Genomic DNA, 18853 nt, shown 5'->3' with positions numbered 1-18853 from the left:
GCGCTCCTCCTGTTCTGGCCTCTTGCGCATTTCCGATTTCCTTCATTCCACCATCAATGTTTCTTCTAGGCTGTGCAGCTCTCTGCCGGTCACGCGCAGCCCAGGACCGGCTTTTTCAATGTTAAGTTTCGTGTGAATGGACCCCGCAGCCCCTTAAAGGGGCCGCACACCCAAAATAAATTAGGAGGAACATTGCCGGCCGTGCCTTCAGCTGTTAAGGCTCTTAGGTCTGTGATTCCCCTCCCTAAACCTTTCCGTCTCTCTTCCTTTAAGACGTGCCTTACAACCTAACGCTTCCCTGTCCGAATATTTCCTTGTGTGGCTCGGTGCCAAATTTTGTCTGATAATGCTCCTGTGAAGTGTCCTGGGACGTTTTACTAGGTTAACTGTGCTATATAGATGCCAGTTGTTGTTGTGGTAATGGACCTTTCATTGATTTGTGTGTCTAATTTCCTTCTCCCTGCCACACCCTCCCCCCCGTGATGCATTGACATTGAATGTCCCATGTTGTTAGTTAGGCATTGTGATAACATTCTTGCCTCTGAGTCAGAAGGCTGTACGTTCATTCCCCACTATGTCCTGGAACGAATAGTCTAAGTTGATGCTGATGCTTAAAATGCAGCCCTTTGGATCAAATGCAAAACTGAGGCCGCAGCACAGATGGATGTAAAAGATGCCATGGCAGCAATGTTCCCAAGCAGCCTGGAGGTCCCTCGCAGACTGATCACCGGCTTTTCAATGGGACATTCCGCGCATGTGCGAAATTTTGAATGGGCTGCGCAGTCTGTTAAAGGGACCGCGCACCCAAAAAGAAATTAGGGGCAACATTGCATGGCACTATTTGAAGAAGAATATAAATTTCTTCTAGTATCCCAGCCATTGCGTAATCCATTGCCTGTGAAGTGCTTCAGGACATCCTGAAATGGTTCTCCATAAATGCAGGTATTTTCTTTGTTGTCTTCATCTGGTTTTTTAAAATCTAAAATAGAGTGAATTTTTAGTGGTTTTTATTTATAGACTTTAAAATAAAATATGTTGGCTGTTTCCCTTATTGTTTTGTCAGCATTTGGCAATAAGCTGCTGCCAAACTACAGAAGCTTTATTTCACACATTAACTTCACAATGAATTTAAGGACTACAGTTTGCAAAAAAAAAATGTCAGGCTACACATTTTGGTCATGTGCTTTAAGTTGGACCTTTAAGAGTATTTGTTGAGTGTTTAATAAATGGAAGCATAGATAAAGCTGTAAATGAAGTGTGCCTGTAAAAGCTCTGTGATTACAGCTATACTCTTTTTTTTGCTTAGTGCATTCCTTCTTCTTAGGCAGTCCCTCGGAACCGAGGATGATTTGCTTCCACATTAAAAATGAGTTCGCAGGTGACTGATGAGTCCAATGCGGGACCTACAGTCTCTGTCACAGCGCACGTCAACCCAAGCAGCCCACCCACCCGCCCCTTCAACCACCGTCTGCCCCACCTGTGACAGAGACTCCGTGCATTAAACTCTTTCTGGCTCGTTTGTAATTTAATATTAGTAATTGTCAGATGTGTAAGGGGCTGGGGAAGAGCTCTAAAGTCATTTTAGCAGGATGATTTGTTAACGTGCCCTCACAGTGTCATTCCGCCTGCTGACTATGGTGTGTAATCACAACCAGCAGCAGCCCTATTGTCTGCTTTTCAAAATAAAACATCTGCTTATTTTTGATTGGTCAATTGAAACGGTTCAACCCCATTCTGACCTTCCCTCATGAATATTGATGAGCCTTGAGTGTGGAAGCTGGGTTTATGGTGGAGGCTCGTTACTACAGCACTCCAGCCATGTCAGTTTGTTTGTGGCCGGGCCCAGACTGAGAAATGGCCATGTCCCTGAGTGCAGATGATGAGGAGTATGACTCCGACCCAGAGCAGGTCAGCTTTCAGCTTTGATTGTGGGCACAGGAGAAGCATTTCAGTTTTTTTTTAAAGTAGAAAGCCCTTATTGGGGAAACAATGTTGAGAGCTTAAAGTAGCTAAGCTGAAGCCAGGCTCTGTTGTGCTGAATAATGATGGTGGCTGTTCATGTTTTTAGGACAGCTGCCAACAGCTTGGCTTTTTCTTCCTTACTGATGCTGTTACTTTTAAACTTGAAGCATGTGGCATTATAAACCCTGTCTGTTTACTGAAGCAGGTATCCGTGACCGAGCTCACAAACTACCGTCCCATATGGCATTTTAAACCTCATCCTTTAGGGCATTTAACACCCATTTTTGGAGCAACTGCTGCTTTGAGTTCATAGACAAATGTATTGTTGATGTACTGATCACAAGCAAATCAACACATGCTGTTGCCTGGGATGTTTTAATATTAATTCTGTTCTCTGTGCTTTTCATGCTTTATTATTTCCTTGTTGACCAAGTTTTTTAATAGTGTGCCTATAGGGAAGAATGTAGTGTTCAACTGTATTCATCTTTATTTGTGAGACAATTTGTGTTTTTAACTAAAACAGCTTTTATAAGAGCGTAGCGTTGCTTGGCACTACTGTTACACAAAGTACAGCAGTATTCAAATGTTAGATGTAACGTAGTGTAGCTTCAAGTTACAAACACCCACAGTTTTGATAAAGATAGTACCTCTGAGGAGGAAACCTATTAAACATGATTGTGCTTGAAAGCCAGATCTGTCTTTGCTGCATGGATAGAGTGGGGGAGGGGAGAGGAGAGGAGAAACCTTACGGTTTAACAATGAGTTGTTCTCTAAATGGCTGTGGTTGTGTATTCGTGGTACTGTCGGAGTAATGAATTCTTGAAGGCACTTTTGCAGCGAAATATTGAGTAACGAGGGAGTGTTTACCCAAGCTGATCTCCCACTGTACCAGTTTGCTGACGACTTGGGCATAAAAGAATTTTGTGCAGAAAATCATTTTCTATGTAACTTAAAACTGTTTGGTAGTGCTGGGCTTAAAGCAACATTTCAGTAATCCTGAGTATGATTTGGGAGACAGCCTTTCAGTCACCATGCATGTTTGAGTTGATAAGTGGGCCCCTCACGATCTTTTTTTATCTATTATTTATTATTTAATATCTGTATTGATTTCATTGAGTTATATGCTGCTGTGTGAGAGCCCGTCCTCATGCAATGTATAATGGTTTCATTGTAAGTGCCAAAAGAAAGTCTAGTACTGACTGGGAGAGTTCCTTTAGTCTGTTCCCTATAGGATTCAGTTTCCTATAGCATAGAGAGAATATCTGGCCGAGAATAAAAGGCTATCTTTAAACCATCAAACTTTCGTGGTGGGATGGCAGGGAGGAGGCTGTGGGGGGGGGGGATGGTAAGCTGATTATTTCCTTTCTCTAAAAATGTTTCCAGCCCTTCACCAGCACATGCAGGGAAAAAAGTCACAGGTCTGTTACTGTCGTGCATTTCTAGATCCAAATTAAGGTCCGAACTGAAATGAAGCTTCTGGTTATATTGAGACTGTGTGCGGTTGGTGGCAGCCAGATGGGATTTGTGGCATTGCTGGCACACTATCGTATAGTCTGAGATAAACTAACGGCATATAAACAAAAAAGCATAAACTGTCAGCTAGACACGTAACCCACTTTTCTTCGTGACCTTGGTTTCCCCCTCCCGTTTCTGGACCAACACCGTCCTCTCTGGCGCTGTTACAAATAAAGGGAAAAATTGCACTTGTACATTCCAGTCTTGCGTGCGTCGATGTGTACAAATATTTCTACACATGCACACTTTCTTTTGAATTTTTTGTTTTGTTTTCAACTCCCATTTCCCCCCTGAAAGTGCTGGCTCGTGATAGGGTACAGTTCCCTGGGCAACCACCAGCAACAGCTTACACTTTAACAGGGTGAAATGTCCAAAGATGCTTCACAAGGCTGTGGTGGAGAAGAAATTCAGGCACCCAGCATGGATTGGAAGAAGACATAGTTGAGATCAAAGAGAGGTTTTTAGGAGGCGATTGAAGGTGAGAAATGGAGCAAGGTGAACGGGTTTAGGAAGAGAATGCCACAGTGTAGGTGTGATGGCTGAATCCTGTGCTATCATTGGTAGGATGGACAGAAGAGGAAATGCACAACAGTCCAGAGTGGAGGGTACGGGCGGTTGTAGGTGCTGAGGAGGTTGTAGAAATCCATTGGAGCAAGACCAAGGAGGGAGCTGTATGCGCCAGTGGTGAGGATAGGCAGGCTATTTGGTAGAGAGAGAACCACAATATCCAAGCTCAAATTTGTTCTCACCTGAGATTGACATAAATTTCAGAAGGGTTCTTGGATAGCAATTGGGGAGAAATGCAGCTTATTTTTCTTTCCCCCTCCATAGTCCATTACTTATCTTGCCAGTTGTATTACCCTAACAGTCGTCCCAGCTAACTCAGCTTAGACTAGGAATTGAACCTGGGACCCACCGGCTGATGAGGCACAGCACCATACTAGGTGGTATATTTACTGACCAGCCCATTGGGGAGAGTGCTTATACTTTTTTTTTAAATAATAGAAGCAATTCTACAATTGGGTCTGCTCCCATTGTGCACGGCAGATTCAGCAACAACAGAATGGGCCAGAATTTGCGGTTGGTAATGACGCCGAACGCTGTACCCCTTTGAAACTGACCACAACATCAGGATTTAGCGCATGCGCATCGAAACGCGGAAATCCTGAAGTTGCGGTCAGTCATTCGCTGCTCCGACACTGGCTTCGGTGTGGCCCCCCCCGCCCCCCGGCAATAGCCGACAATCTCTGAAACTGATGACAACTTGGGCTTTTTCGCGATAATATTGCTGTTCAATACCCCATTAAATGCGTATTGACCGCTAAACAAACGTTATGGTTCTGAAAAACTAATTTTAATTTTGTGGAGTGTCAAATTTCTCCATTATGATAAAAATTATGATTTTTAAACTTTTTAAAATAAATTTTTAATTTTTAAAAAAGTTTGTTCATGACATTTCAGGTTCTACTTTATCCCCGTGTGAGAGCTCCAATCTTTGTTTTGCTCTCTTAACATTTTTTAAAAGTCCAGATAAAAGCAGCATCTCATCACCTGGTTCCCTGCCTGTGAGAATTCTGCAATGTGATTGGCTGCTTACACAGCAGATCGCACTAGGAAATGCCCACTATAGAGCGCTGAAATCACTTGCGCGTCGAAAAAGGCAAACTTCTCGCCACAGAGATCGCGAGATCTCCGTGGGCAGCTTTCTTCGGGGCCAGCAGTGAGCGCTGACAGCAAATTCCGGGCCATTAATTCCACATTGCAACCATTTCACTACCAATTGCTGAAAGTCACAAATACAACTTTAAAGTAATTGCAATGCTGCACATGTCCAATTTTTGTCATTCTGGCAGGGATATTCTCTGATGTTGGGGGGAAAAGCCCATTATGACAGTGGCACTTTGGTGTCGGAAACACTCAAGGAAACTATCTCCTGAAAGAAGTTTCAGGGCCTTTGACAGCACTGATGTCAGGTTGTTTCATGTTACAGGGTTGCCTCTGACAGCAGTTTTTTAAAATGTGGGTCATGCCCCCTGATGGCTCCGCTCATGGTGGTAGTTAATACCTTTGGCTCCCCAGTGTGTCTCCAAGTTCATCCAGTGAGTAATCGAGCCATAGAGAGCCGAACGGTTCCTGTTCTGATTCCCGGTTGGCTGATCTCAGATTGGGCAATGACTGGATGCTACAAATGCTTTTAGGATCTTTGGGTTAAGGAAAAGAAAATCAGCCAAGGCTACCACTCACTATCCAACGATCCTTACTGGAAGTGCAGTTATTTGGATGCCAGAGGACAGGATTCGATTTGACTATGAAGCCCCCATTGCTGAATAGCCTTTTGACATTTGCTGTTTAGGGACACAGATGTAGAATTTAACTTAGGCAAGATACAGGATAATGGCCATTGCTTGCGAAACTGTACTCTATAAAGTGCCAACAGCTTCAGAAGAGGTGAGAAGATTTAAAAAATCTGAATTTAGAATTGAAAATAATTGATGATCACAAGTACTGTTCTTTATAGATGATCCAGTATTACTATATTGCAAAATCATATACTAAAATCCCTTTCTTCTTGTTTTTTGTCACTATTATGATATATTGGCCCTGAATTTGTGGTCAGTATGACGGTGTACTCTGTACGCTGTCATGCCACCTTTGAAACCGACCGCAACTTCGGAATTTGGCGCTTGCACAAGCGCATGCGGAAATCCCCAAGTTGCGGTCAGTCAGTGACGGCTCCGAAACTGGCTGCGCTGTGCGCCCCACCCACCCACAGAGCCAGCAATCAGTGAAATCTCGTAAGTCATTGAAACTGATGAAAACTTTGACTCTTCCGTAATAAGTATGCTGTTAAATTCCCCACCAAAAGTTAAACCCAAAGGGATTAGATTTAACCGGGGTGTTAAACAGTGTATTGATTGCTAAACAAATGTTAAGGGCTAGGAAAACTAACATTAATTTTGTGCAGTGTGAAATTTGTTCATTTTAATAAAAATGTAATTTTATAAGAAACTTCCCAAAAATTAAATTTTAAGTTTGTGCATCTTTATTTTAGGTTTGTCTTTTTCCCATGTGAGAACCCCAATCTTTCTTTTACCCTCTCTAACTATTTTAAAAAGTTAGAATTTTAAGAGCTTACTCACTTTCTTGTTCGCCGCCTGTGAGAATTCTGCCTCTTGATTGGCTGCTTAGACAGTCCCCTTTAAGTTCCGTTGAGTTGCATTCAAGGTCGGAAAACCCGCAGTTGTCGACACAGGGATTGCGAGATCCCTGTGCGGAGCATACTTCGGGGCCAGCAGCTAACGCCTTTGCTTTGCTGCTGGCTGCAAATTCTGGGCCAGTATCTCCAATGAATGCATAATCAGAAATTGTCAATTAATCCCTTAGTAATCAAATTAATATTAAAGTTGACTGGCTTTAAAAAATGCATAAATCATAGCGGGTGACCCAAAGGCTGACGATTTTGAATTCTCTGAATCAAGTGCACAACATGTGATATAAATATTTACATACGTACAAATATAAGTCTACTTTATATATACAAGTTATTTAGTCTTTTATTAACCAATTTCCAAAAAAAATCAGACTAACCCACGGGCAGCAGCAGCACCCAGAGTATTTGACCTAGGAAGTTGTGATTTCATGGAAATATGCTCATTTTAGTCTAACTTCTTCATTTCAACCTTGGTGTGTTGCACTATGGGTCTTGACCCTTCACTTAAGTTTTTCAATTTGAAGAAAAACATCCATTTGGAAAGCTTCATATCTTTACTTGGTGAGTCAAATCATTTTACTCCCATTATTGTACCTTTTTGTTTATATCACTTCACCTTCCTAAAAATGTGTTTTAACAATGTGTTTAACAACAAGTCCACACCACTCTTTTTGGAAAAATATCAAGTCTTGCATAAAGTTCTGGTTTGTAGAGTAGGAAGTGTCTGCGTAGTACTTCTGTCTGGGAAGGTCAATATGAAGAAACAGACTGTGAATTGGGGGTTAAAGTATGATGCTTTTTTCTCACCTCACACAGGAATGGTGCATGTTCTGCATCCATTTCTTCCCTATTTCTTGCTGGGGTGACTTGAGCTTTGGGAAGAGCTTTGATACCTTTGGGCTCTTGAGCCTCAAAAGCTATATCTCAAAGATGGTTTTAGAATTATATACAATACTTAATAAGATAGAGAAGTAAAACGTTGATATACATCAGGGCACGAGGGTGCCGATTCAGAGCTGTGCAAAGCAATTTTAAGATAGACATCAGGATTTATTTTTAATAGGTTGACTTAGGTGCCAGGAAGTGTGGTTAAGGCCAGAAAACTAACCTCATTTGAAACAACCAAATGCTGTATTGAGAAGTGTTGGTGTTCTTTTTAAAAAAAGAGATTAAAGTGCCTTCTTCATCCAAACTACCTATTGAGGCATATTTACTTACAAATTTCTGTGTTTCTTGTGTTCTGATTTGGATGAACCTGAACTGAGCAAGATCTCTGTGCAGGATAAACTTGTGGAGATGGTTAAAAAGCAGACTTTGCACACTTTAACATTATACAGGGAGATGTGTATCTATCCATTGGTCTGTTTGTCATTGTAAGTTAAGTGTTGTGTATGTATGAATGTGGGGTTCCTATTTGCTTTTTGATTGGTCAACGGTGGCCCATCACATTGTGAAATTGGCAATGATAGTTACTTCTATGCACCTGTGTGATATTGCCTCCAAAATTCAGACCGACAGTGGGTGAGTATCCTAGCCAGGGAACAGAGTGTCAGTGGCAGTTCATGAGTGTCAAGTCCCGACCTCCCAGTGTCGCCACTTCAGGCATGAAGAACCATCAATTCTTCCTGTGATATACTGCCCTTGATCTAACTGGTCACTGACCAACTGTCCAGCTTTCATGCCCCAGTGTAAGGCCCCTCTGCCCATGAGCAGTGCCATGTGAGATCAACAAGCTTACGCTTGCATTCCACCACTATGTGGCATAGCACAGTGGGCACTAATATATCATTGGAGCCCAATATAAAGAGCTAGCATTGTATTCGGTCTGCCCCAGTATGTAGTTGTGCAACCTTTTTGTTGTTGAAAATGTTTGTTTAAACACTGGTGCTGACACAGATGACCAGTGGCAGAGCAGTCTTGGAGCATTTACTGAACCTGACAGTGTGCAGAGCTGAATTCGCACATTGAAGTTGTCATTAACCCAGCATGTAACAAAAATCCCGTGTTTAAAAGCTGTGCGTATTAGTTTAGAGTCTGGTACAGTGACTTCAACAACTACTTTCCTCAATGATTTCATCTGTATTCACTATCAGATCACACATATTCAGAAAAACAAGAGTGATGAAATCGTATTTCACTCTAGCGATTTGATTTTTAGTAACGGTATAAGCATGTTACAGCATATTTTGAAATTCGGTGATTTAGGTATTGACGTGTTAGATTCAATAGAAAAGGATAATGAAAAGTCAACAATAAGGATAGTGGACTGAAAAAAAAGGCAAAGTTCAGTGAGGTGCATGGGGATCTGGCCCAAATTAACTGGGCAGAAAAGTTAGCAAATAGGTCAACAGGTCAGCAGTAGGAAAAGTTCAAATATTAGATGCATTACAAAATAAATATATTCCTATAAATGTATTCCATCACCCCTGTGCTCGCTTCCCTACATTGGCTCCCAGCCTGGCAATGCTTTCTTTTTAAAATTCTCATTCTTGTTTTCAAGTCCCTCCATGGCCTTGTCCCTCCCTATCTCCATAACCTCCTCCAGCCCGACAACCAGTGTTCCCTGTAGGGAACCTGTGCAGCCGGCTTTTCAATGTAAAAACCGTGCATGCGCGGTATTTTGAGTGGCCTGAGCAGCCCCTTAAAGGGGCTATGCAGGCCCCCAAAAAATTACAGGGAACATTGCTTACAACCCTCCGAGATCTCTGTGCTCCTTCAATTTTGGCCTCTTGCGCCACCTTTGGTGGCCATGCCTTCAGCTGCTTAGGCCCTAAACTCTGGCATTCCCTTCCTAAACCTCTCCACCTCTCTCTCCTTTAAGACGTTGCTTAAAAACTACCTCTTTGATCAAGCTTTAGGTAATCTGTCCTCGCATCTCCTTATGTGGCTCAGTGTCAAATTTTGTTGATAATGCTCCTGGGATGTTTTACTATATTAAAGGCGCTAAGTATAACCATTCAGATTAAGGATGGGATTTAATTGTAGAGGTTGGAGGTATGGCAGAGGTAATAAATATTTTGCATTGCATTTTTTGGCAAATGTTGGTGGGATTGAGAACATTGGTGTGCTAGAGGAGAATATAGAACAATCGATGGAGCTAATTCTAAAAGGTATTGGTTCTGAAAACAATTAGCAGAATTTGAGGTGGTTAAGTCACTCGCCCCTGATAGTATGCAATCTAGGATATTGAAATAAATCAGAGAGGAGACAGCAGAGGTTCTGAGCACAATTTTTTCAATCTTCCTTAAATACGCAAGTTGTGCCATGAGCCTGGAGAGTAGTTGATGGAATACCCTTGTTCAAGAAGTGAAAGAAGGATGAACCGGGTAATTGTAGACCAGTTTGTCTAAAGTCAGTTGTGGGTAAACTCTTGGAATCCATAATTTATGATAAATCAGTAAGCATTTAGAACTGCATGGATTAATCAAGGACAGCCAATATGGATCTGTTGAAGCCAAGTCATGTTTGACAAATTTGAGACCTTTTTGAAGGAATGACTGACTGAATTGATAAAGGGAATGCAGTAGATGTAGTCTATATGGATTTTCAGAAGGCATTCAATAAGTTGTCTCACCAAGAGATTTGGAAAAATTCAGACAAATGGTATGAGGAAATGTAGAAACATGAAGAGAAAGTTGACTAACAGCAAACAGAGTCAGTAAGTGTGTGTTGTTCGGACTGGGGAAAGATTGGAAGTGGTGTACTCCAGGGGTCAGTGCTGGCTCCACTTTTGTTCTCCGTATCTGGATGATTTGGACTCGGGAACATGTTTTCTCATCTCAAAATTTGCTGATGACACAAAAATAGGAGGTTTGTCAAATATTGAAGAGGACTGTGGAAGACTTCAGGAAGGGATAGGTGGAATGGGCAGACAGGTGGCAGATACAATTTGAAGTGGATAAATGTGAGTTAATATATTTTTAGAGAAAAACACAAGGAATAGGAATGTACACTTAAAGGAAAGACACTGAAGGGCATGGATGAATGGAGAGACCTAGGGATTTAAATAGATAATTCCTTGAAAGATAAGCGCAGGTAGATAAAGTCATCAAAAGGCCAGTAGCATTTAGGGTTTGATACACAGTATATATAGTGGCATCGTATAAAAGTAAAGAAGTAATGATGAATTTATACAAAATATTGTACGGCCACAGTTAAGAGTACTGTATGTAGTTTTGGGCGCCCCATTATAGCGAGTGAGGAGAGAGTGAGAAGTTAGTTTAAGCAGAGAGTTGTTGGGACATGGAATCATTTGTCACAGGGAGTGCTTGAGGCAGACACCATTGCATCTTGTAACGGGAAAATTGGATAAGTACCTGAAGCAGAGTAAGATACAGGAAACTCTTTGGCATCCGGCACCGACGGGACCGGGATGATACCGGTTGATTAAAAATTCCGGATGACGGAGAGGGTTATCCACCGAGGCTATTTTTAACAAACATAATTCCATAATGCAAGATGGGGGAGATAATTCACAATAAAGATGGAGAGACACACAGTAAAATGGCGGCTCGGAAGAGACTACCGACAGCGCGGGAGAGTCAGACTCCTGTTATTGAGGTGTTTGGACTTCCGACAGCGCCAAGAAGCCGAGTAGTGGCAGTTTGGAGAACTACCCCCACTGACTAACTCGGCCACCGCGGGAGACTCGGACTCGGCAACATTTCCGGTTATTGAGGTGTTGTTTTCGGAGTATGAATTTTGCCGGTTAATAGAGAATTCCGGATATTTAGGTGCCGTTTAAACGAGAGTTTCCTGTATAAGGCTATATGGGGAGAGAGTAGGGCAGTCAGATTTATTTTGTTTTGGATTGCTCTAGCAAAGACACATTGTGCTGAATGGCCTCCTCCTGTGCTGTAAACTTCTATGGTTCTACGTAAACTTATGCTTAAATTTTTAAAAATCTTGCTAGTTGGTCTCCCATAGTGTTGTACATTGGTAGTTTGGGTCTGAAGCATATTTGTGATGTTTACATGCCAAGTTAAAAATGTGTTTGATGCAGTTTGGTCCTTTTTAAGGCAATTACAATGTACTCCCTGTAAGGGAAGTGATCTGATCAGGCACACTGGAAAGTGTAAACATGTAGGGAAAAAAACTTAAATTATCAGAGAGTGAAAAGAATTTAACGGCTATAGGTGAAAAGAATTTAATGGCTATAGACTTTTCACACTCATAGCTGCTGTTTTATATTTATAATATTGATATGAGGTTGCCAATACATCAATTTATATTTAAAGCTCTGTTGAAAATCCTGACTTTGACATTTCAGTAAAACCATTTGATTTGAATATAAAATGGCATTGCTGGCAGATTGATTTATATAAAAGAAAAACTTGCATTTATACAGAGCATGTTCCAAAGCACTTTGCAGTCAATAAAGTACTTTTGAAGTGTAGTCACTGTTGTAATATAGGAAACGCGGCAGCCAATTTGCACACAGCCAATCTATGCACAGCCATGTCCCACAAAAACAATGTGATGATGACGAGAGAATTTTTTTTTTAGTGATGTTAGTTGAGGGATAACTATTGGCCATGACACCAGGGAGAACTCACCTGCTCTTCTTCAAATAGTGTCATGGGATCTTTTACGTCAACCTGAGAGGACAGACGGGGCCTCGGTTTAACGTCTCATCCGAAAGACGGCACCTCTGACAGTGCAGCACTCCCTCAGTACTGCACTGGAGTGTTAGCCTGGACTTTTGTGCTCCAGTCTCTGGAGTGGGACTTAACTCCCATAACCTTCTGACTCAGAAGTTGCAATGTTGCTCTCCTGTTGGAAATATCCAGAATTGATATACTAATAGATGTATTAAAATTGATTAGGATGCTCTTTTTGGTAAATGAGAGGCTTCGGTGAGGAATCTCTCGGGGCACGAGGAAGGAATTGGGTAGTGAGGAAGAACTCTGGCCATGTATTTAAGTACTTGGGGTGGCAGGAAAGGACAAGGACATCAGCGAAGGAATCTGAGCTAGATAGCAAACCACTTGGGACAGTGGGGAATTACTACAAAGGCAGAGAAGGACTCTGGGTGAACATCCTGAAAGGGGGGGCATGGAGAAGAAGGGAAAAAAGTCAGACTGTGGAGAAAGGATCTCAACGGACATAAGTTTGAGGCTTATAATCCCCATTTATGAATAGGCCTCGTGGAGAAAACGTGACTGATCACAGTCTCTTTGTTTTGCTCAACCTTTCCATGATATCGTTGAGCATGCCATCCTCCTTCCCAGACACAACTCCATTGCCCAGGTCCACTGGACTGCCCTCGCGTAGCTCCATTCCTACTGAATGGAGCCACTTCCCAAGTCCCCCAAGGACTTGTACTTGGCCTCCTACTCCTTATCATCTACATGTTGCCCCTTGGTAACATCATCGGCAGGCAAGGAGGCAGCTTCCATATGTACGCTGGCAACACCCAGCTCTACCTCTCTGCCACTTTCTTCGACCTAGAACCAGTTCCAGGCTGTCAGGCTGCCTCTCAATCGGGTGCAAGAAATTTGGCAAGAAATTGCATGCGATTAGGTCTGACGCTGGAAGTGTGTTGTGATTGACAGGAAATGTACACAGTTGTATAGTTTTTATTATACTGATTGATAGATGAGCATTTGAGAAGAAAAGTAATGCCAGTTAATGACAACCACACTTGCTTGTGTGCCAGAGCCCGCATCCATATGAGGGGGTGAATTGATTCAGAGTGCTTGTTAACTTGTGTAGTGAGTTCTTTGCTGAGAATGATTAAGTTACTTCCCCAAAGTGTGAAAATATGAAATTAGCATCAAGGACTTAGACCACCCTGCTGTAAATTTCCTGCTTTTAACTTCAAACAGCTCCAAGGGGAAAGGAAAGGAGTTTTTAAATTCCAATACATTTAACTCCATTGGCTGCCTGGTCACTTGCTGTGATTGTGCTGCAAATTTAGAAAATTGTCTGCACAATTATAAAAGTCTCGGGGAAAGTAATATGCTTTAACACATCATATTTACGGTTACTCTGCCTCACGAGAGATTGATACTCCCAGTAATTCGATCTTGTGATAAATCTGCTAAGTCATGATTTTCCCACTGGAAGAGACACCAAGCAACTCAGAAATGGCCTGTTGTGACCTGCGCACAGCAAAGTACATCAGAAATTCTGCTGTACTCCGTACTTAGTGTTGTTGTGTAGATAACACTAATATCTGTGTGTTAGCAGCATCTTTATTTGATTCCTTCTGCCCTCAAGGTATATCCCTTCTCCGTGGCTGTACTACGTGTATGTACATCTCTACCAGGTAGTTGCCACTCCTTGTGTTATATGAATTTTTATACTTCTTTTGTACAGACCTAGAAAAAATAACAAAAGAGGTTTGAATAAACATGGCTAATTGAGATTTTTTTTTTGTTTACAGCACAGGACAGTAGGAAGGCCAAAAGGAAAGCTTGGAACCTCTGCAGCTGTGAAGCTTGCCGCGAACCGGGCTACAGCTGGAGCTCGCAGGAGGAGAACAAGATGTCGGAAATGCGAGGCTTGTCTAAGAACAGAATGTGGCGAGTGCCATTTCTGCAAGGATATGAAGAAGTTTGGAGGACCAGGGAGAATGAAACAGTCCTGTATCATGAGGCAGTGTATTGCTGTAAGTCACAAAAGGGTGAAATGTTTCCATTTGATACATTTATGGGAAAAATTGATGTATGTAAAAGGTGATGGAATCTTTTTGGCTATTTCTCCATTGTTAGCAATTTTCTTACAATTTGCTGCCGCTTCAAAAATGGATTAACGAGCCTTTGCAAAATGTTTGAAGGAAGGCCATTTTGAGCACGATTAATGAGGAAGTCCAGGACTGTTGCACTGCTCTGTCAAATTGAAAAGTGAGCATTTTACTCCAGATCAGATCTGGTGTGACCAAGCTGAAAATATCAAAGTTTCAACTGAGACACAGCAGGATTACAGGCACAACAACTGATCATAGAGCCACTCTGTTCACCAGAAGTCAGGAATTGTGCATACAAAATGCTGATTGAGCTCGTTTAACAGATTGTTAGCTACTCTTCAACTTTAAAAGAAAGCAGCCAACGGTAGCATGTGTAGCCATTTCTGGAAGAAGTGGGAACCCCTGATGGGTCACCAAGTTTATCCAGTGAACTACAGTGGATCATTTAAAAAAGGGAGGGCCTACATTTGGTACTCACTTTGAGCGGAGTTAATTGATCTCTGTCGGGGTGGTGACTGGATCAATACAATTGCCTTCAGCACCCTTGGGTTATGGAGAAAAATCAGGCATGATTTTTGGTGGTTGTGAAAAGTGCACATGCGTGAACGTTGAATGGCTTTGGCTGTGATGCTCCACAAGGTTGAATAGCCGGCTGACGCTCGCTGTCAAAATTCATACATGAATAATAGTCACTTGGCTGAGTATTGGAAACCATGTGCTGTCCTGGAACTGTATCCTAATGCCGATACAACACCCAGAGGAGAGGTGAAAAGTGGAGGGAAGTGAATTTGCAGAGAAAAATTGATGTGGAGGAGAAGACATTTCTGCAAGTGCTGAAAGTGCACAGATTACTTTCTGGGAGGGGCTGGAGCAACCTGTCCTCCTATCCTCACCCCTCCCTCCCCACTCCCAAAGATTTTGAAACCTTGACTTTTTTTTGGGTGCATTTTCCAACACTTTGGAGGGCAAAGTTTTTGCTCACTAGACATTCTAAGTAAATGAGCTCCATCAATTCCAGTGACTTAACCAACAATGTTATATTAAAATTTCCTGCATTACAACAATGACTACACTTCAAAAAGCACTTCATTGGCTGGGACGTCCGGTGGTCGTGAAAGGCGCTATATAAATGCAAGTCATTCTTTCTTTAAAATGAAAGACCTCACACCAATAATTAATTTTTTTGAAATGTGTATGGACATGTTTGTCTCTTAACGAAACGCACTGTAATTGTCGAGTGACACATTTAATTCCATGCATTAGTCTTTGAACTATTCCGCAATACTCAGTATTGATTGCATTTGTTTTGATGAATCATTGGTATAGCCAGGTTTCGAAGCTATACTTCAGACTTTTAACTCTGGCCTCTTAAAAACTGAATGTAATCGGTTCAGTTTGAGAGTCCGGGACCTTCTGACATTTGAAAAGCAAAATTTGCCAGAATTATAATTTACCAGTTATTAGTACAAAAAATATTTATTAGTTACTGATGTGAATGTATTTCCATGAAAGGGGAAGGAAAGACTAGGGAAGTACATTTTGTTCAATTAAAACAAAATATAGCGCAGCTTTTTTGAAGCTTTGCCCAGAGATCTTACCAGCATAGAAATAGAAACATAGAAGGTAGGAGCAGGAGTAGGCCGTTCGGCCCCTCGAGCCTGCTCCGCCATTCAATGAGATCATGGCTGATCATCCAAATTCAGTATCCTGTTCCTGTCTTCTCACCATATCCCTTGATCCCTTTAGCCTTAAGAAATATATCCAACTCCTTCTTGAATATATTTAATGAATTGGCCTCTACTGCCTTCTGTGGTAGAGAATTCCACAGGTTCACCACTCTCTGGGTGAAGAAATTCCTCCTCATCTCTGTCCTAAATGGCTTACCCCTTATCTAGTCTGTCTAGTCCTGTTAGAATTTTATAAGTTTCAATGAGATCCCCTCTCATTCTTCTAAACTCCAGCGAGTATAAGCCCAATCGACCCAATCTCTCCTCATACGTCATTCCTGCCATCCCAGGTATCAGCCTGGTGAATCTTCGCTGCACTCCCTCCATGGCAAGAACATCCTTCCTCAGATAAGGCGACGAAAACTGCACACAATACTCAAGGTGTGGTCTCACCAAGGCCCTGTACAACTGCAGCAAGACATCCTTGTTCTTGTACTCGAACCCTCTCGCTATGAAGGCCAACATACCATTTACCTTCTTAACTGCCTGCTGCACCTGCATGCTTACCTTCAGCGACTGGTGCACAAGGACACCCAGGTATCGTTGCACTTCCCCTTCTCCCAATCTATTGCCATTCAGATAATCTGCCTTCCTGTTTTTGCCACCAAAGTGGATAACCTCGCATTTATCCACGTTATATTGCATCTGCCACGCTTCTGCCCAATCACCCAACCTGTCCAAATCATACTGGAGTTTCTCGGCATCCTCCTCACAGCACACACACCCACCCAGCTTTGTGTCGTCTGCAAACTTGGAGATATTACATCGAGTTCCCTCGTCCAGATCATTAATATATATTGTGAATAGCTAGGGTCCAAGGACCAATTCCTGCAGTACCCCACTAGCCACTGCCTGCCACTCGGAAAAAGACCCGTTTATTCCAACTCTTTGCTTTCTGTCTGCCAACCAGTTCTCTATCCAAGTCAACACCTTGCAGATCCTCTGCTGGGCTGTTCCAGTGGTGTGCAATCCCCGAAAACCATCCTAAAGGCTGGAATGCAGCTTCCTGGAATAGTTTCATCCCAAACTACTCAATTCAAAAGTGTCGCATGGATATGGAAAATACTAATACAGGCGCACAACTCGATGTAAACTTCTGGTATTTTATCCAAGAGCATTGCATTTCTAACCACACAATTCTTGACAATTTGAAGATGGTTAGGACCTAATTACTGCAGACAAGGTGAAATAAACAGCAAGCAACACCTGTTTAACAATTTTCTCTTTATCTGCAACTGCACCATAATGTCCTAAAGTTATCATCACCGAAAATATATATATAATATATCACTTGTGGAGAGGTTTAATATTGCAGTTTTATTTAGCTGGAAACAATTATCCAACTTTAAAATACTAAAATTAAAAAAATAATGGAAGTTTATTATGGTTAAAATAATTTGGTCAAGGCGTTGTATACAAATTGCTACCAGTGCCAAGAATTCAAAGCATTATGGAGGAGGAAAGAAAATACTGCTGCTAGTACATGCAGTAATATGCAGGTGAATGGGAATTTCTCTGCTGTCGTGCAGCCATTTCCTACCACAGTCGCTCACTCCACAGTTGAGTGAGTGAACTTTTTAACAATTGCTGCTTGAAAGGCATTAAGGGGTCATTATTGAGGTGCACAATGATTGGCAGATATTTTTTGTTACTGTTGACAAAATCTTGTACAAAGAGGCAATTTTCCTGTAAAGCGATCCAGCTTTGGCGGTGGTAATCTTCAGATAACCCTAACAGCGCTACATCTCCAAGGAACCTGGACATTTAAAAAAAAAAAAAAAAAAAAAAATCTTCCAATCCTAAGTCTACTCTACTGGTACAGAAAACTTTTTTTTATACGGGACCGACGTGGTGCCGGTTCATCAAAAATTCCAGATAACCGAAAGCTATAGTAAAAGATGCTGAGAGCTCCGTATAAAGCAACAAACCCTGTTGCTTAGCAACAGGTTCAGAACAATGGCCACAAGTTCCAAGCGTCTCTGTAGCTTAGCAACAGCTGCAGCCACACCCTTGCACAGCAACAGATCGAGGAAGGCAAGTACAATATGAAGTAAAACTTACCTGAACCTACTCCTGAATTTTGCCGGTTAACCGAGATTTCCGGTTATTTAGGTGCCGGTAAATCGAAAGTTTCCTGTATATCGATTCATTAGCCTTCAGCTGCTGCACTCAAGTTGCTCTTCTCCATGGGCGCCATAGCTGGGCTAAATCTTCTCCTCATCCGGTGTTCACACAAGCACATTTCCAGCGTGGGTCACTCAATAACAACCAGGAGAGAAAACCCGAGCTAATATTCCTGCCCCATCCCAATTATCCAAGAGGCGTTGAGGTCAATTGTAATACCCCACCTTTTCCTGGCTAAGATTAGTGAACGCAATAGAGACGTGGGATTAAACCTAGGACAGATTGTGTAAATCAGTGCAACGTTGTCAGAAAGTAACTGCAAGCAAATGCTACAATTAAATAAATATTAAAATTATATCAATACTATACATTCCCTACATTTTATAGATTATTGGTTACTTTTCCTTCTCTCCTTTGCTTTTTCCCCTCATCCTTCCATTCCCTAATAATTCCCTGTTCCCAGGCCCTTTAATACTATTCTGTTTCATCTGCTAAGAGTGGTTGAGTATTCCTCCGCTTTCATTCCCTCCATGTGGAGATATGACTCTTGGCACATTCCCTAGACAATGCAGCCGCAGTATATTTTTGCTGATTTGCAGGAATTTGAGCAGTCTGAAATCAGTT

General features: G+C 41.9%; 1 protein-coding gene across 11 annotated transcripts in view; it reads left to right on the top strand.

The window, feature by feature from the left end:
* LOC147104347 (lysine-specific demethylase 2B-like) overlaps positions 1–18853 on the top strand; it is a 210122-nt gene that overhangs the window by 145930 nt on the left and 45339 nt on the right. For all 11 annotated transcript variants that reach the window (XM_085961615.1, XM_085961613.1, XM_085961611.1 and 8 more), the window contains one exon: positions 14076–14300. In XM_085961615.1, coding sequence (XP_085817741.1) covers positions 14076–14300 — 225 coding nt within the window. The remainder of the gene's footprint in view (positions 1–14075; positions 14301–18853) is intronic.

Source organism: Somniosus microcephalus, chromosome 19, assembly GCF_052327205.1.
Source record: "Somniosus microcephalus isolate GS21.2 chromosome 19, FLI_Smic_1.0, whole genome shotgun sequence".
Classification (NCBI taxonomy): domain Eukaryota; kingdom Metazoa; phylum Chordata; class Chondrichthyes; order Squaliformes; family Somniosidae; genus Somniosus; species Somniosus microcephalus.
Note: the sequence above shows the minus strand (reverse complement) of the source record. Positions and strands in the feature narration are given on the sequence as shown.